The sequence below is a fragment of the Delphinus delphis genome, chromosome 5 (assembly GCF_949987515.2).
Source record: "Delphinus delphis chromosome 5, mDelDel1.2, whole genome shotgun sequence".
Taxonomy (NCBI): Eukaryota; Metazoa; Chordata; class Mammalia; order Artiodactyla; family Delphinidae; genus Delphinus; species Delphinus delphis.
Window position 1 is genome coordinate 45,394,723 of NC_082687.1, and position 18,294 is coordinate 45,413,016.

General features: G+C 34.4%; 1 protein-coding gene across 4 annotated transcripts in view; it reads left to right on the plus strand.

Moving 5' to 3' along the window:
- CNOT6L (CCR4-NOT transcription complex subunit 6 like) overlaps positions 1-18,294 on the plus strand; it is a 113,917-nt gene that overhangs the window by 38,971 nt on the left and 56,652 nt on the right. For 3 of the 4 annotated variants that reach the window (XM_060012309.1, XM_060012306.1, XM_060012307.1), the window contains exons 2-4: positions 9,433-9,554; positions 11,982-12,168; positions 13,506-13,591. In XM_060012309.1, the coding sequence (XP_059868292.1) occupies positions 9,443-9,554; positions 11,982-12,168; positions 13,506-13,591 (385 nt within the window). In that variant the 5' untranslated portion in view covers positions 9,433-9,442. Of the gene's footprint in view, positions 1-9,432; positions 9,555-11,981; positions 12,169-13,505; positions 13,592-18,294 lie in introns of those variants that run through there. The other variant, XM_060012310.1, reaches the window with a different exon arrangement.

Genomic DNA, 18,294 nt, shown 5'->3' on the forward strand with positions numbered 1-18,294 from the left:
TGTAGTTAACATCCATCACCATGCAGTTACATTTTTTTGTGTGTGTGATGAGAACTTTTAAGATTTCTCTTAGCAACTTTCAAATATACAGTATTGTTAACTGTAGTTACTATGTTATACATTACATCCTCAGGACTTACTTGTTTTGTAACTGGGAGTTTCTAACTTTTGACTCCACCCATTTTGCCTACGCCCCCACCCCCACTTCTGGCAGCCACCAATCTGTTCTCCGTATCTATGACTATTTTTCTTTATTTTGGATTCCACATACAGGTAAGAGCATACAGTATTTGTCTTTCTCTGTCTGACTTACTTAGCATAATGTCTTCAAGGTCCGTTTGCAAATGATAGGATTTCCTTATTTTTTTATGGCTGAATAATATTTCATTGTGTGTTGTGTGTGTGTGTGTGTATCACATATTCTTTATTCATTTATCTATTGATGGGTACGTAAGTTGTTGCTGTGTCTTGGCTATTGTAAATAATGCTGCAGTGAACATGGGTTCAGATATCTTTTCTAGATAGTGATTTTGTTTTTTTTGGATAAATACCCAGAAGTGGAGTTGCTAGATCGTATGGTAGTTACATTTTTAATTTTTTGAGGAACCTCCTTACTGTTTTCCATAGTGGCTGCACCAATTTACACTCCTACTGACAGTACACAAGGGTTGCCTTTTCTCCACATCCTCACCATTTGTCTCTTGTCCTTTTGATAATGGCTGTTTTAACAGGTGTGAGTTGATATCCCATTGTGGGTTTGATTTGCATTTCCCTGATGGTTAATGATGTTGAGCCCCTTTTAATGTATCTGTTGGCCATCTATATATCTCTTTGGGAAAATGTCTGTTCAGATGCTTTGCCCATTTATGGATTTTTTTTTTTTTTTTTTTTTTTTTGCTATTGAGTTGTGTGAGTTCTTTATTTATTTTGGATATTAACCCCTAATTAGATACATGATTTGCAGATATTTTCTCCCATTCTGTAGGTTGCCTTTTCATTTTGTTGATGGTTTCCTTTACCGAGCAGAAGTGTTTTAGTTTGATATAGTCCAATATGTTTATTTTTGCTTTTGTAGTCTTTACTTTTGTGTCAAATCCAAAAAATCATTACTGAGACCAATGTCAAGGAGCTGACCCCCTATGTTTTCTTCTAGTTTTATGGTTTCAGGTCTACATTCAAATCTTTAATTAATTTTGAGTTGGTTTTTGTTAATTGTGTAAGATAGGGGTCCATTTGCTTTTTTTGCATGTGGCTGTTCAGTTTTCTCAACACTGTTTATTGAAGAGACTGTCCTTTCTCATTGTATATTCTTGGCTCCTTTGTTATAAATTAACTGATCATACATTTTTGGGTTTATGTTGGGGCCTTCTACTTGGTTCCGTTAATCTATGTGTCTGTTTTTATGCCCAAAACCTGCTATGTTGACTACTGTAGCTTTGTAATATACTGTGAAATCAGGAAGTGATTTCACAGTGATGCCTCCAGCTTTGTTCTTTCTCCAGATTTCTTTGGCTCTTCTGATCTTTTGTGGTTCCATGTACATTTTAGGATTATTTGTTCTATTTCTGTGAAAAATGGCATTGGAATTTTGATAGGGATTGCATTGAATTCTTCTAGTCCATGAGGATGGGATGTCTTTCTGTCTTTTTGTGTCTTTATTTTCTTTCATCAGTGTCTTACAGTTTGCAGGGTACAGGTCTTTTATCATGGTTAAATTTCTTTCTAAGTATTTTATTGTTTTGATGCAAATGTTAATGGGATTGTTTCCCTGATTTCCCTGATAGCTTGTTATTAGTGTATAGAAACACAACAGATTTTTATGTACTGATTTCATATCCGGTAACTTTACTGAATTCATTTATTCTAATGTCTTTTGGGTTTTCTACATATAATATGTCATCTGCAAACAGTTTTACTTCCTTTCTGATTTGGATCCCTTTTTATTTCATTTTCTTACCTAATTGCTCTGGCTAGGACTTCCAGTACCATGTTGAATGAAAGTGGCAAGAGTGGGCATCCTTGCCTTGTTCCTGATCTCAGAGGAAAAGCTTTCAGGTTTTCACCTTTGAGTATGGGTGTCTGTTGTGAGCTTGTCATACGTGGCCTTTATTATGTTGAAGTTTACTGTATATAGCATTTTAAGTATGGCGTCTTTAATTTAGCATAATGCATTTGACATTCATCCATGTTGTGTGTGTCAGTAATTCAATCATTTTTATTGCTGAGTAGTATTTCAGTGTATGGCTATTCCACAGTTTATTCATCAGTTGAAGGATATTTGTATTGTTTCCAGTTTGGGGTGACTATAAATAAATTTGCTGAAAACATTTATGTATGGGCTTTTGTATGAACATAAGTTTTAATTTTGCTTAGGTAAATACCTAGGAATGGGATTGCTGGGTTCTATAAGTGTATGTTTAATTTTATGAGGAATTACAAAACTGTTTTCTGAAGTGACAGTACCATTGTACTTTCCCATTGGTAAAATTTGAGGTTGTGAGTGTGTGTGTATTTATGTACAAATATGTATATATTTGTAAGCATACACACAAGGATATGGGGTGTGTGTGTGCGCGTGCGCGTGTGTGTTTTCCTTGTCAGTCCTATCGTAAGTTTTCAATGTAATCATTCTAATAGCTGTGTAGTGATATCTCATTGTGATTTTAAGTTGCATTTCCCTAATGCCTAATGTTGACCATCTTTTCATGTGCTTATTTTCTATCTGTGTATCTTTGGTGAAGTATCTGTTAAAATCTTTTGCCACTTTTTAAAAATTAGACTTTGTTATGATTTTGTTTTGAGAATTCTTTGTATATTCCAGAGTGCTTTTTCATATAAGTGTTTTGCATGTATTTATTCTCAATCTCTGGGCATGTCTTTTCATTCACCTTTCAAGAGTAGATGTTTTAAATTTTCAAGGAATCTAGTTTATCAGTATTTTTCTTTTATGGATCATGCTTTTGTGTTTTATTGAAGAAATATTTGCCTAATCCACAGTCACAAAGATTTTTCTCTTACGTTTTCTTTTATAAGTTTTATAGGTTTTGCTTTTGCATATAAGCTTATGATCCTTGCAAGTTAATTCTGTGTATGGTGCAAGGTGTGGATTGATGCTTATTTTTTTATTTTTGCATATGGATGTCCAGTTGTTCCAGCACCATTTGTTGAAAAATCTATCCTTTCTCTATTGAATTACCTTTGTACCTTCGTGGAAAGTCTATTGACTGTATATGCGTGGGTCTATTTCTAGTTTCTCAGTTATATTTTTTTCAACTATATGTGTCTGTCTTTTCATTAGTACCAAACTGTCTGGATTATCATTGCTTTCTAGTAAGGCTTGACATCAGATAGTGGGCACATCCAAGTTTATATTTCTTTCTCAAAAGTGTTTTGGCTCTTCTAGGTCCTTCCACATAAATTTTAGAATCAGCTTGTTGATTTTTAGGTTGGGAAATATTCTAAAAAAGAGATGGAAGATGACTTAAACCATGAAGGATGGATAGGAATTTGACATCATTGAAACAGATGAGAATGTGTATACCAGAGGAAGTAGAAAACACAGGCTACACGAAAAAAATGGAAAGATAGAGATTTGGGGAAGAAGTCATAGTCCTGAGAAAATTGATGTTGAAATTTTTAATCTAGTCTAATTACCTCCTGTTTTCTGTAAGATAGATAGATTGTATTCACTGTTTTTAGGTAAGTGGGAGGCATTAAATACAAGAAACATTAAAGCATTGTCGTTGTTAGAGACTAAGACCTAATTTGGAATGATAGGACATTATGATAGAATCATAAGCTTTGGTTGTCTAAATTGATTGCTAGTGAAATAAAATGAAACTTGTCCAATAATAGCATTATTTTGGAGCTTTGAAGTGCTTGGTAGATTTGTAATTCCAGGTCTTCATTTTTCCTTTTAGTATTTATTTATGTTTTATGTTGCTGCTGCTCTTGTTTTCTGGTATCCCACATATGGGGAAAAAATTTCTAGATATGCAGAAAAGGAGTTACATTCTTATTCTTTCTGCCTTTTTTCTCCCTCATGATAGTACTTTAACTGACAAGTTAGACTAACCCTGACACTTCCCCTTTTACAGAGTCAGAAGTTATCTTTCTGGATTACTCTAAAGTTTTCTTCAGATTACCTTTATAAAGGAGTATAACAATCATTACAGTTATCTCATTTTCATTCAGGGGATTTTTTGTTATATATGCCTATGCAGTGGCAATTACCTGATAAAGGGAAAAAGAGTAGTAACAAGAAGAAATGCCAAATTCTTCGTAGAAGTATTTGAAAGTAGAATATTTTATTACTTTATTTTTCAAGTAGTGCCATTAAAGTGATGTAAGCTACCTGAGGGCAATGATGCTGTTCAGCTTGTTCACTGTCGGAGTCTTAGTGCGTGGTATAATACATTACAATCAGTACTCCTCCAGTAAATGTTTGAATAAATGTTAAACTGATCAGAAACATGAAATTCCAGAAGTCTGAAGGTTATTTTTTCCATAATGATGGGTGGCTTTACCATTGTAAAACACGGATTTTATTTTGCTTTGTTTTTGTTTACAATGGTGACAGATTGGGAGATATCATGAAAACTTTGAATGGATTCTTTCTGAACGTTTGCATTGTCATCATCTACGGACTTGAGTTGAATATGTCATTGAAGACAAATGCCATCCAGAGGCCCTTGGTATAGAAGAGGAGTGGAAATGTGGATGAAATTGTTATTTATCTCAGGGTGTCTTCTCAGCTCTTGTGATTGCCATCAATCTTTATCAGTATGATTCTACTATATGCAGTGTGATTTGCTAGGTGCTGTTTTTTAGTATCAGCTCTTGAGCTCATTTAGGGAAGGTATAGATTTTGTATGACAGTTGTAATGATTAATACTTGTGTATAGCTAAAAATAGATGTTGATGAGGAAATAGAAACTTCAGAAATGCTGTAGTGCAAGGGTTAGTTTGCTTTATTAAAAAAGGTAAACTTAGACATTTTCTCAGAAGGGAAAATGGTCTTAATGTTTAAGAGCAGTTGGGAAGGATGGATGTTAGTCAAGGTGGGTATTCAATAAATAACAAACAATGTGTTCATAACCTTTGGAAATAAATGCTGATAGAAGACAGATTTATCTGAGAATATGTAAAGTGTAATAAGTCACTACATCTTGCTCCAAAATGGAAGCAGAAATATCTAATGTAGGCTTAATTTTGTCTTCTTTCAACTTTGGGAACTCTGCATCTCTGCCTAAGATTGCTTTGCAAACTACTGTTGAGACGATCACTTAATATTTCTATGGATATAAGTGCATATCTACTGGCTTGTACTTTAGGTTTGGATTCATTGAGTTAGAAGTCTGGTTCGTTATGAAGCACTATTCGGTGGTTGTAGCATTCTCTTTCTTATTCTGAGTTCTAAATGAAATAGTATTAATTGTGTTGAACTATAGACTGAGAGAAAATGATCTTAAATTTAGAGAAGGTGGTGGGAGGAAAGCTGTGGTTTAACACCATAAGGACTTAACATCTTTATATGTACTATAGAGCCCGCTGTTTTTTTAATAAGATGCTTCAGATGACCAAAATTAGCAGAAGTTTAGTTCTGGCCTTTAACAGTTTGCTCTGATTTGGCTCAGATTATTATTATTCGGGGATGGGGCAGGGAGGAGTTATTTTACATTATTTTCCTAGCCCCAGATATAAAACCTGAGATTTGGGAATCCTTGGCAATAGTGTATTTGGGCGTAACTCATATATATATATTGTAACATGCTATTCACTGAACACGATGCTATGTCGGTATCTTGTATTTTATTTACAGTTTTGGAAACTCCAAGGTAAATTTTTTAAGGCAAAGTAGCCCTAGTGTTACATACAGTGTTGCTTTGCAGCTAAAAAAAGATTGGAATACATTTTCCATGAAGTCGTATTTTACAGGTTTACGTGAAGTTTTTGCTTAATTATACAGAAGACTGAGAACTAAATTAACGAAAATCTTCACTATATGTAGTAATTAATCATCCTTCAGTTACAGAGATTAAGACTTGTTTACTTTCAGGATAGTTCATAGAAACTAAGAAGTAGGAGATAATCAGGTTGTTTTTCCAGGACTGACGGTTGCTCTCAGAAATTTTGCCCTAGAATCTGAGGGGGCTGCGTTGGTGATAAAATGAGATTCAAGGAATGGGGTGGAGAGGATAGTAGGTTCAAAGAAGCTTATGTAGTCAGTATTTGGGGAGCTATGTGGAGTATTTTTCATAGTGTCAAAATGGGGTTTGAAGACTGGAAGTTAAAAAGGCTGTGTTGTGAAGGGGCTTTTAGTTTACTTTGTTATGTGATCAGGATCCCCAATATAAATTAGGTTGATATAATGGGAGGATCTTTGGTGTATAGCAGGAACTGATGTAAGATATTGCAGAAATTAGAAACTCTTGGAAAAAACAATTAAAAAACCTGCCTCTTCATCAATTTGATAAAGAAGATAGGAAAAGGAAATTAGCTGCTAGGCTTTACAAAATAAAACATTTCTCTTTCTTGGATGAAAAGTGTCAATCCAGTATTTAAGCCTTGGACTGACCTATATCTTAGACTGTTGAGAAAGCACATTAACAGTGTAAATTACGTTTGAATTATTATTTTATATATTTATTTTGAATTAGGTTTTTATGGTATGTCTCCAGGATGGAAGGTTGATGTTGAGGAACTGAGAGGGAAGATAAAGCTGAATAGGAGTATTCAATAATACCAGTTTCCTAAATTTGAGCTAAGTTTTTAGTAGCATGCTTGAAAACCTGATGTTTGGGACAGTAGTGATCACCAGATCTATAGACTCTACTAAATTACTTAGTTAATGCAAATGAAAAATGTTTTAACTTCAGTTAGACTATCCAAATTTAGTTTCATTTTGAAGGATTAAGTGACTTGTAATTTTATTGACTTCCTAATCAAATCCAAAGGAGACCTTTGACCCCTAACATAGCAGTATTAATATTACTTTGGTTTTTACATATTATAGATACTGGTAAACATTTTATGGATATGTTTTGCAGGAACAGATTTTATAAATTTTATTGGACCTACAAAGATGGAGACTTATGAAAAATTAAAGAAAAAGAAATATAGTTCTTATATAGTAGCTGTTTTAGAGATTAGCATTAGTGGGCCAGAAGAGATGATGATGATTAATCTCCTATCTAGATTTTGTAAATATTTAGGGAAATTGAACATGTGGATTAATGACCATTTCATGAGATTAATTTTTAGAAGAGCATTGACTGTTAATTGGGAAAGATGAGAGGAAGATGGTAGTTTTTAGGATTATAAAGCATATATGATCATTCCACAAATACATATTCAGTGCCTACTATGTGGTAGGAACTGTATAGAGTTATAAAAAGGATATGCCTCCACACAGAAACAACTTATTGTCCCCTTAAATAACACACCATCTAGTGGGAGCCATGATTAAAACTGCCAAATTAAGTTGACCTGTGCACTATATTTTATAAAAGTGATTTAAAATTAATGAAACATAGTTTTTGCAAATGTCACAGTCTTAATTTTTTATCCATTCTCATTGTAGATGATGGATTTGTAGCATGTCTTTGGATCTGAATCTGTTTGATTTGGTTTTGCTTTAACTTGTGTTTTTGTAGAATTTTATATTAGTGTGCAGGAGTATCCACAGAGACACGTGTACCTTATGGTGCATAGCAGAAATTCTGAAAACCTTGTTACCTAAAAATTTTATATTCAGAAATAATTTACATAGGCCAAAAGTGGTAAAAATCAAGCTTTTCCCGAGGAAAATGATCATACTCTTTGTGCTGTGTGAAGATCCGGGACATTTATGGAAAATAAAATATGTTTCCGTATCACCCAGTTGTGTGATAAGGTTAGAGCAGAAGAGCTTAACCTGGAAATTTGGAAGCTAATTACTGTTAACAGATGAAAAAATCTGGAAAACTTTCTCTTTGCCTCTTTTAGTAAATAGGAAGGAATGACTGTTTTTCCTTCCGCGATATGAGGACAAATTATGGTATGGGAAATTTTGATTGTATTCTTTTCTAGCTTTGATTCCTTGATACATGATAGAATACTTCCTATTTTTCTTTGTTCTCTTTATGTGACAAATTTCAGACCATCTGAAAGTAACTCTTACATTGAGATAGAACTTCTAAACTACTTAGAAACACTCCCAGTTTTAGGCAGTTGGTTTTCGTGTGTGTCTGTATGTCTCTGTGTTAAAATATGAGCAAAGAACCAACTATAAATACTATGAGGGTATTTACTGATAGCATGCAGGAGTTTAATTAGGTTCAGGATTTTGTAATTTGCTATTCTTGTTAGATCTGAACGGGATTTCATTTTCTGCCAATTACCGAGCAGTAACTCTTGTATTAGACCTCTTGAATGATTGCTTTTATGGCCATTTGTCATCTGATCCATACATTGCATTCTTGAGGAGTTTATGTCTAGCTGGTCATCACTGATGATTGTTCAGTGATTATTTTGGCAGTTAACTGAAGAAAACTGTTTAATATTAGTTTCAATTAGGGTGGCCATGTAACTCATGATCCAAATTGGACACTTTTGGGAGTGAAGAAGTGTTATCAATAATTACCTAAGAATAACAGATATAAACCAAGACTGGTCCTTGCAAACCAAGATACATGATAATCTTAATTAGATGCTTTTGATCGCAAGTAACAAAACATAAACTAGTAGTTTAAACAATAAGTAAAATAGATTGACTTGTGTATCCAAAAAGCCCAGTATTTGAGAGTGCTACAGGCGTGGTTTGGTGAGGACTCTGGCTTTGTTTCTCTATTTTCTCATCTTTGACTGAAACGGCTGGCTTTCCTTATAGTTGGATGCTTGCCAACAATAGCTGGGGCTGTATTCTTTTTCATTTATGACCAGCAGGAGAGAGAAGCCTGCTCCTCCCATAAACATAAAATGAGTCTTAAGCCTAGTGATTATTAAATATTTCTGAACTAATCTCTGTGACAAGAGGAATGTCATGTGCTAATTGTCTTAGATATGGAATATCTGAATATCACTGAGACGAGGAGGATAGGATTACTCTGATTCTCTTAGGCCAGTCAGAGTCCATTCAGGAAACTTGCATAGGGTCAGTCTGTCTTGGGAAGCAAGGCAGCTAAATGAAGGGGGAGGGGTGCAATGGATGTTTGGGAAGCAACCACCATGTTTTCTGTGAAGTCCAGTGTCCCTGCTTCTTTGCATTTTTCCTGAGACATCTCTTACTGAGTACCTGCAATAGCCTAGCATACTTTAGATGTGTTTTCCTTCTAGTGAGAATTTAGTAGTAACTTGGCAAGGGGGGAGAAGAAGAAAATTTACCATCTCATTTTTCTTTCTCTCTTTTTTTTCTATTAGATTATAATTGTTGATTTTTTTTTCCCCTTACAGACTAATAGGGATGCCAAAGGAAAAATATGACCCTCCAGATCCTCGCAGAATTTATACCATCATGTCAGCAGAGGAGGTAGCCAATGGGAAAAAATCTCACTGGGCAGAATTAGAAATCTCGGGTGAGTGGAATCTGAAATACTTAATCTGGGCTATAATAGCAATGATGAACAAGAGTTGAGTGTTATACTTATTTCTTTGCTGTACATTTTTAATTAGATGAATTAATTGAGAAAATACAAGATGCTGAGGCACTAGTGTTTAACTTATTGATTTATCTGTGACTAAATATCTTTGTTCCCATTCTTTCTTTTGAGATTAATACTGTGGGCCACAGTTGGCATCTAAAATTGAAGGCATTGGGAGTTCAGTTTCTAAGTAAAACTAGGTTCTTTGATATAATAGATTTTGTTTTGGCTATTGCAGAGTAATCATTTTTGCAAATTGATATCTTTGCCGTCCTCCTGTCATCCCATTGTTGGTAGAATGGGAAACCTAGGAGCTATCTGTTTATTCTATAAATTACATGTTTAGGAGTTGTTAAAGTAGAATCTGATTCCTAAACACTCATAACCAGTCTAATAGTGAGCAAAACATCAGACAAACCGAAGGACATTCCACAAAATTCCTAGCTAGTAATCCTCAAAATTGTCAAGGTCATGAAAAACAAGGAAAGACTGTGAAACTGTCACAGATGAGAGAAGACTAAGGAGACATGATGACTAAATGCAAAAAATATGATCTTCCAGATCCTCGAACAAAAAGGTGTAAAAACTGGTGAAATTCAAATAAAGTCTATAAAGTAGTTATCTTTGAACAAAAGGGTGTAAAAACTGGTGAAATCAAATAAAGTCTATAAATTAGTTAATATTGACACTACGTACCAATCTTGGTTTCCTAGTTTTGACAAATGTACCGTGGTAATATAAGATGCTGGTACTAGGGGCAACTGGATGAGGGGGTTATAGGAACTGTATTATCTTGGTAGCTTTTCTGTAGATCTAAAATTATCACAAACTTAAAAGTTTATTAAAAATAAAATATAAGTACAGTTTTTCTTTTATGAATTGATACAATACAGATTATATTTAGAATGTAATTTTTTCCCCAGTAAGCTTTCATTTGGAAGAGTTAAACGCATATTATGGTGTCAATAGCAAGAAATACCTGTATCTTTAGCTAAAAGGTGGTGGTTAGGTGATTGATAATTAAAAAAAAATGAATATGAGCAAATCCTATTAGGTTAACCCAGGGATTCTCAACTTGGCACTATTGACACTTAGGGCTGGACAGTTCTTTGTGGTTGGGAGTGGTTGTGTGCGTGTCGGATGTTTAGCAGCATTCCTGGCCACTACCCACTAGATGCCAGTAGCACCCCTCTAGTTTTGACAACCAAAAATGTCTCCAGATTGCTAAAGTCCCTTGGGGAGCAGTATTGCCCCTGCTCGAGAACCATTCGGTTAAACCCTGGGTAAAACTGAAATAAGTTTCTTTTTTACTAGAGCCTCTTTTCACTTGAAACCTTTGTTTCCTATTAAAATGCAAAATCCTAATTGGCACTTTAAGCCTGATTATAGACAGCATGAAGGAACCTGTGAACCCTGAACAGAAGATCTAAGTTCGAGTCTACTGCTTGATAGCCATATGAAAAATAACATTTCCCTATTGAGACTTTTTGCCGTCTCTACCTTCCACTGCTCTTTTAATCAATATCTGTTAGCATTTTACTTTGGTAAAGTTTTCAGAGTCTCTTCATATAAGTTTATTGTTAAGATAACATCACATTTTACAGAAGCTGAAGCTATGTGATTTGTTTAGGCTTATATGGCTAACAAATGGTAAAAATCAGGACTGTGAACCAAGTCTTCTTTTTCCAGTACATGTTCTACCATAGTTGTCAGATGCTGACTGATAGGTAAAGCTTAATGAGTGACTATTTCCTTGAGTATGTTGCACTTAAATGCAAAATCTTAAACCAGAGTTATTAATGTATAATTGAAATATGAGAAGGCTGGGGAAGATGTCTCCTTTGGGAGTAAAATGGTTTTCCCGGCGGCTAATCTAAGGTTGGTTCTAAATCATAGCAATTACTCCTGTCTATTTAAAGTTTGTGGACTAATTCAGGCCCTAGATATAGATAAACCTTGCACTATTAATTTTCACGAAGTATGTGAGAAGTGCTTTTGTGAGGATCATAACTTAGAGAAAAAAAATTCAGGACTGTTCTACTACAAAAGCTCAATTCAGCCCCATGCTTTCTCCTTGAGACCATGTGATCACCCTGACTCCAAGGGTCTCCTCATTATGCCACATCTTATTTAATACATGGAAGATTCATGAGAAAGAATGGTTGTCGGAAAAAAGTGGCATGAAATTAAAGAAGGACCAGGTGTGTTTGGAAGCAATCAAGTAGCATTAAATACAAAATTAAAATGCCAGAGTCACAATATCTGTATGTATTTTGTGGGCTCTTCTCCCACTTTTTAGTCCTTGTAATTCAGTCTTTGTCTTGGGCCAAAAGTTTAATGCATCAATATTTTGCCTTTTAGGTAGAGTGCGGAGCTTAAGTACATCACTTTGGTCATTGACACACTTGACAGCACTGCACCTAAATGACAATTACCTTAGTCGCATTCCACCTGATATTGCCAAGCTTCATAATCTGGTTTACCTGGATCTGTCATCCAATAAACTCAGAAGTTTACCAGCAGAACTAGGAAACATGGTGTCTCTCAGGTGAGGAAATATAAATGTGACTCACTGTATAAAATTCTAAATTTACCAAATAAGAATATTATGGAAGGTTACTCATCTTACAGTAGGAGTTCCATATGTATGTGAAGGTTAAATGATATAAATTGTCTAAGCAGAGTGCTTGAGTTGGGCTCCATTGAACGCTTCTTTTCCTTTCTTCCTTTAAATTTGGAGGTTTCTGGCTAGAAATGTGCTTGTATGACCAATTTCTTTTGAAAGACTTGAGGTGGGATAGGGCTATAAAATACCTAAGTCTCGCTTTACACTCAAGTGACAAATCTCATCAGAATTAATTGGGGCTAGACTAGTCTAGACTAATGAGAAATAATTGGGAAAATGATTTGTTTATAAGTAAAGGTTTTAGAAACATCTATTTTATAAGGCAAGTTATGCTTATATATTACAACTCCTTAAGGAAACCTTAAAACCTGATAATAAATGGATTTATTTCTAGTCTTTCAGGATTCTTTAAGAAATTTCTTCATAGGAGAAAATTGTATAGGAATCTTGAGACCTTGTATAAATGTTCCCAATGAAAACAAGGATTGCTTTTCTACCTTATCTGCTGAATAGTAATGTTAAAAAATTGCCATCACATGTTTAAAATTAAATATTTAATATCATTTAAAAATCTTGTTCTTTGCCATCCCCTTACTGTGTGTTTTTGTTGTTTTTTATATTTTTTAGTCATTTATTTTATACCTTTTGGTCATTAATTAATTACAAGGGCTGTTTATTTTTTCTGTAGTCTGCCCAAAATTTCACGATCATAAATCAGATCTCACCTGTGCTATCCTATTTATACTATCCTATGCTTTATTTTTAATGTTTATATTCTGTGTCAATGATTGTTGTATCTTGAAGTGATAATAGTTGTATTGTTATAAAAATTGATACAGGGGATTGGCTACTATAGTTAAATCCTGAAGTTTATTTTAAAAAGATTACTTTTTTCTACGAATGAGACTAGGTTCAAGGATATCTGCTGTCTTTGGGTACATAAAATATGTGTCACTCTGATTTGCATCTGAGAGGCATTTTGGGTGAGAGAGAAAAGGGAGCATATTTAGCCTGAGAATGACATACAGTTCCTATACCTTTAACTTTAATCTGTGCTAGAGAATGAGTAAATCATAGAAACACTGTTAATAATTGTGGCAGTTACAACATTTTTGGATGAATGTAGAGAAATATACCCTGAATGTAGACATCACTCATGTTATGTTAGAAGGCAGGTTAAGAACAACGACTGTAGGTATTAATAAAGTTTGATATATTAAACTAAAACAGTTTTTGTGTTTTTTTTTTTTAAAAAACAGGGAATTGCTTTTAAATAACAATCTGTTACGGGTTTTGCCTTATGAACTTGGTCGGCTCTTCCAGCTACAAACTCTAGGTTTGAAAGGTGAGTGATTTTTTAAAAATGATAGCATTAGCACTCAGCATTGAGGTTTTCTTAGCCTTTTAAAGACCATTTTGGTTACAATTAGGCCAGGTTTTAGTATAATTTCGAGAATGTAACTATAGATTACTCTTGAAAGAAAAGTGGTTCTTCTCTATCAAATTGAACTTCACGATTTCAACAAGCTGCCATCATTTTAACAAACTTGTATGGGGGAAACTTCGGGTTTTTTTGTTTTGTTTTGTTTTTATATTTTACTGAAATTTCTTAGAGGAGATAGTTTAAATTAACATTTAGCACTGTAGTTTTTTTTCCCATTTTTTTAAAAAATTGAAAACAGTGATGTAACATAATGAATTTTAACCTCAGCCAGAATGTCTGGTTTTGATAGAGTAGATAGCATTGGCATATTAGGTTTATAAGAGGGAAAACATTACAGTAAAAATGAGCTATGTCTAATAAGTGTAGTTATTGTAAATAGTGTATTAATCCAAAATGCATGTTCCTCTGATGATATCATCTCAGTTTGGAATGAAAGTCATACTCAAATCACATAAATACTGAGATTTGTATATTTTTCTCTTATAGCATAGCATAAGAAGAAGGGTTTATTTTGAATGCAGAGGACTAAATACAGATTTACTCTATTGGTTAAACATTTTCCATGCTAATGAGGAGGGAACGTTAAAGCCTTATGAAGTATACACTTTCATATGTTTTATTTTCCTTCTTCAAAGACTACTGAGTCTCATGAACGTGTTGTTTGCGTTTGCTTAAATCATATAGTGGAGCATTAAGAAAGAAGCTTGAATAAGAGTGGTAAGATTGCTGACATTATTTGTTGAAATGACAAAAGTGGTGTTAGGCTTCCTTATACAGTTAACCCTTCGTAAGTTGGATAATTATATGAATGGTCTAACTCTTGTGATTTTAGGTTCTTTGTAGGAATTTACTGATGCTTTTTATCATGTATGAATTAGACATATGGGGAATACTTTTTATCTAAAGTATTTTCTTGAGGATTAACCCAAGGCATTTGAAATTTAACTGTTGGGACATTTCGCCTTATTCTCTGTGTGCTAAATCTTATTCTTGTAAATGTAGCTGAAACAGCCATCCAGCTAGAGTTGGAATGGGGGCAGGTCTGTTCATGCCTATTAAAAAGTATGGAATGGTTGTCATTTTTATAATCTTAGATTTCAGAATTCACACTTTTCATACTGATTATAATAAATGGTATACTTTTTGTCTCCAAGGATAACCATTGTTTCTTACTTTCAACATCAATCAGAACAGCTGTTTTCCTCCTCCTAATCTTGATGGAGAGCATGTCAATGACAAATGAATACCTTGCTATTGAACCCAGTTGGACTTACCCTTCATACCACATAACATTCCTGGAAAAGCAAATATTATATATCTTACTGTTTCATAACTCTATTCCATGTTATCTCATATAGAGACATGTTCTCTGGGCTTCCCTGGTGGCGCAGTGGTTGAGAGTCCGCCTGCCGATGCAGGGGACACAGGTTCGTGCCCTGGTCCGGGAAGATCCCACATGCCATGGAGCGGCTGGGCCCATGAGCCATGGCCGCTGAGCCTGCACGTCCGGAGCCTGTGCTCCGCAACGGGAGAGGCCACAACAGTGAGAGGCCTGCATACCGCAAAAAAAAAAAAAAAGAAAAAAGAGACATGTTCTCAGAAAATTTAGCTTAGTATCAACTGAATGAATCTTTCTGAATATCCTTTATCTCCTGGGTTCTTCATTTACTAGTTAAAATGTTAGTCTTCCAAACTACTGTCTTTGGTTGGACTTTGATTCTAGTGTCCCTTGTCTACTGATGATTCACATTTGTTAAAATCTCACTTTAGACTTTCAAATCAGGCACCAGCTCTGCTTTACCAGCTGTAACTTAGCTTTGTCCGTGCCTATGGATAAATTCCTTTTCATTAAACTTCAATATAAATTCAATATAAATACCTGTCTGCAGGCTTTCCTCTTCTGTGAGAATCTGTTTTTCTGGCAGTGCTATTTTGTGTTCAGGTGATCAGTACAGAAGAGCAGAGACCTTTTAGAAATGAAAGAAAGCCAGAGCCCTCCCTGCCATCTTTCAAAACTTTAAGGTGGTAAAAACAGGATTGATTTTATGAAGGAATTGAAGGAATAAAATGTTCCTAATGAATGGTAGCTTTATATTCTTAGGAAGGTAAAACTTGAAATAATTTCTTAATCAGTTTTAATAACCACATAGTGGTACTTTGTGCCCAAAAAAGGGGGGAGGGAGTAGAGTGGAGCACTTAAAATAGCACTGTGATATATTTAAAAGAAACAATGAAAATGGATGGCCTCTAAGATTCCATTTTGTCTTGAAACCAGAAAAAGGAGTGCCTTTCTTCCATTTCCTGTCTTCCTCTGAAACATAGATACTGAAATTTTGATAATGAATTTGATCATCCTGGCTCAACAAGTTAATTTTTAGAAATGCTATTTTGAGACTTGAGGAGTATGTGTGGTGGGTAGGGTATTTGAAGAGTTAGGATAAGAAGGCCAATTTAAAAACTACAAACATGGCCAGTCCAGGAAGTTGGAAATGTTCTTTTAAGTCACTTAAAAGAAAAATCCAAACTGTATTAGTTTTATGGAAGAAAAGGTGTAAGTGAAAACAATTCTCATATAGTTATTTTTAAATAATTTAGAATTCATGTCCTAAGGTATAAAGCAATACTTTCTCTGACATATGGGCCGAACAGTTGTCCTCAGGCATTAAACATTGATGTCCCCAAATAATAAAAACTTTAGAACTTCAATAATTGTGAAGATTTCTAGCTTCCTTCTAAGAATTACTTATCTCCCTTAAAATAAAATGGACCATGGCAGTTGAAGATTCTTTTACTATGTAAACTTTTTAATTCATGAAATATATCATAATATACACAGAGTAACATTTTAAAGAAAATAAAATAAGTAACTACACACCCATTATCTAACGTTCTCAGTACCTTTTTAAAAAATGCATTTAAAAATCCGATTGCCACTCATATAGGAGGCAAAGTACTTTCTTCTGTATTGTATAATGAGCTTCTGGAAATCAGTAAATAAAAGACAGTCTATTAGAGAGCATATTAATAATTCATATAAGAGGATTTACAAATGGCTGTAAAATTAGAAAGTTGATCAACATTATATAATAATAACAATGCAAATTGAGACTATACTCAATTTTTACCTATCAGATTGGATGAATTCCAAAAATTTGATAAACTAACTGTAGGTGAGATTATTGGGAAATAGGCACAATCAAACCTTGTTGGTGTAGATCCCCTGTATCTTTTAAGTTTCCTGTGTGCCTTTTCTTGATTACATCTTCATCACTTCTCCCAGAGGTTATTACTGTCCTAAATTCTGTTAGTTTTCTTTCGGTCATCCAACAGGTATTGATGAGCACATACTATGTGCCAGATACTGAGCTTATATATGTATCTGTTAAGGGTGTTTTAACCTTTATATAAATGGAATCCTACTGAATGTAATTTTCTGTGACTTGGTTTTGACTTTATGTATTTACGATTCATACATTTATGCATTCATGTAATTGTAGTTAATCTGTTTCATTGCTGTGTTGTATTCTGTTATATGAATATGCTGTAATTCATTCTACTATAGATATTTAGATTGTTTCCACCTTTTTTTGACTACTATAAGCAATGTAGCCATGAACATTCTTGTACATGTCTCCTGATAGAGTTCCTAGGAATGGAATTGTTGGGTTATAGAAAGAAGCTTATACATTCTTAGGTTTATTAGGTAATGCCATAATATTTTACAAAGTAGCTATACTAAAATATACTCCCGAAAGTAATACAGTTGCCATTTTTCTGTCTTCTTCCCAACACTTACTTAGTATTGTCAGATTTTTAAAGTTTTGCCAGTTATCAAGTGTGAAACAGTTTCTAGTCCTACCTTAATTTACATTTTCCTAATTGATAATAAAACTGAGAATCTTTTCATATATGTATTGGCCACGTTTCTTCTCTGAAATTGCTATTGATATCTTTTGCTTATTTTCACTTGGAATTTTTAACTTTTGTCTATTTTGTATTGTAAATGTCTTCTTCCACTCTGGCTTTTCTTTCTGTTTTCTTTGTTGGTATTGTTTAATGAATAGATTTGATTTTTTTTTTTTTTGCGGTACGCGGGCCTCTCACTGTTGTGGCCTCTCCCGTTGTGGAGCACAGGCTCCGGACGCGCAGGCTCAGCAGCCATGGCTTACGGGCCCAGCTGCTCCACGGCATGTGGGATCTTCCCGGACCGGGGCACGAACCCGTGTCCCCTGCAACGGCAGGTGGACTCTCAACAACTGCGCCACCAGGGAAGCCCTTGATTTTTTTTTATTGTAGTTGAATTTAAAATTCTTTTCTTTTGTGACTAGTGCATCTTATGTTTTATTAAAGAAATCCTGCCCTACCCCAGTCATAAATAGTTTTTCTATATTATCTCTTAAAAGTTGTTGTAAAGTTTTGCTTTTCATAGTTAATTCTTTCATTCATTTGGAGTTGATTTTTTAATATGGTATGAGAGGTCTAATTTTGGGAGGGATCTCATTTTGTCTTTTCCTTGTGAATAACCAGTTGTCTCAACATCATTTAGTGACTAGTTTTCCCTTTTCCCACTGATCAGCAAAGTCACCTCTCTCATATATCAGCAA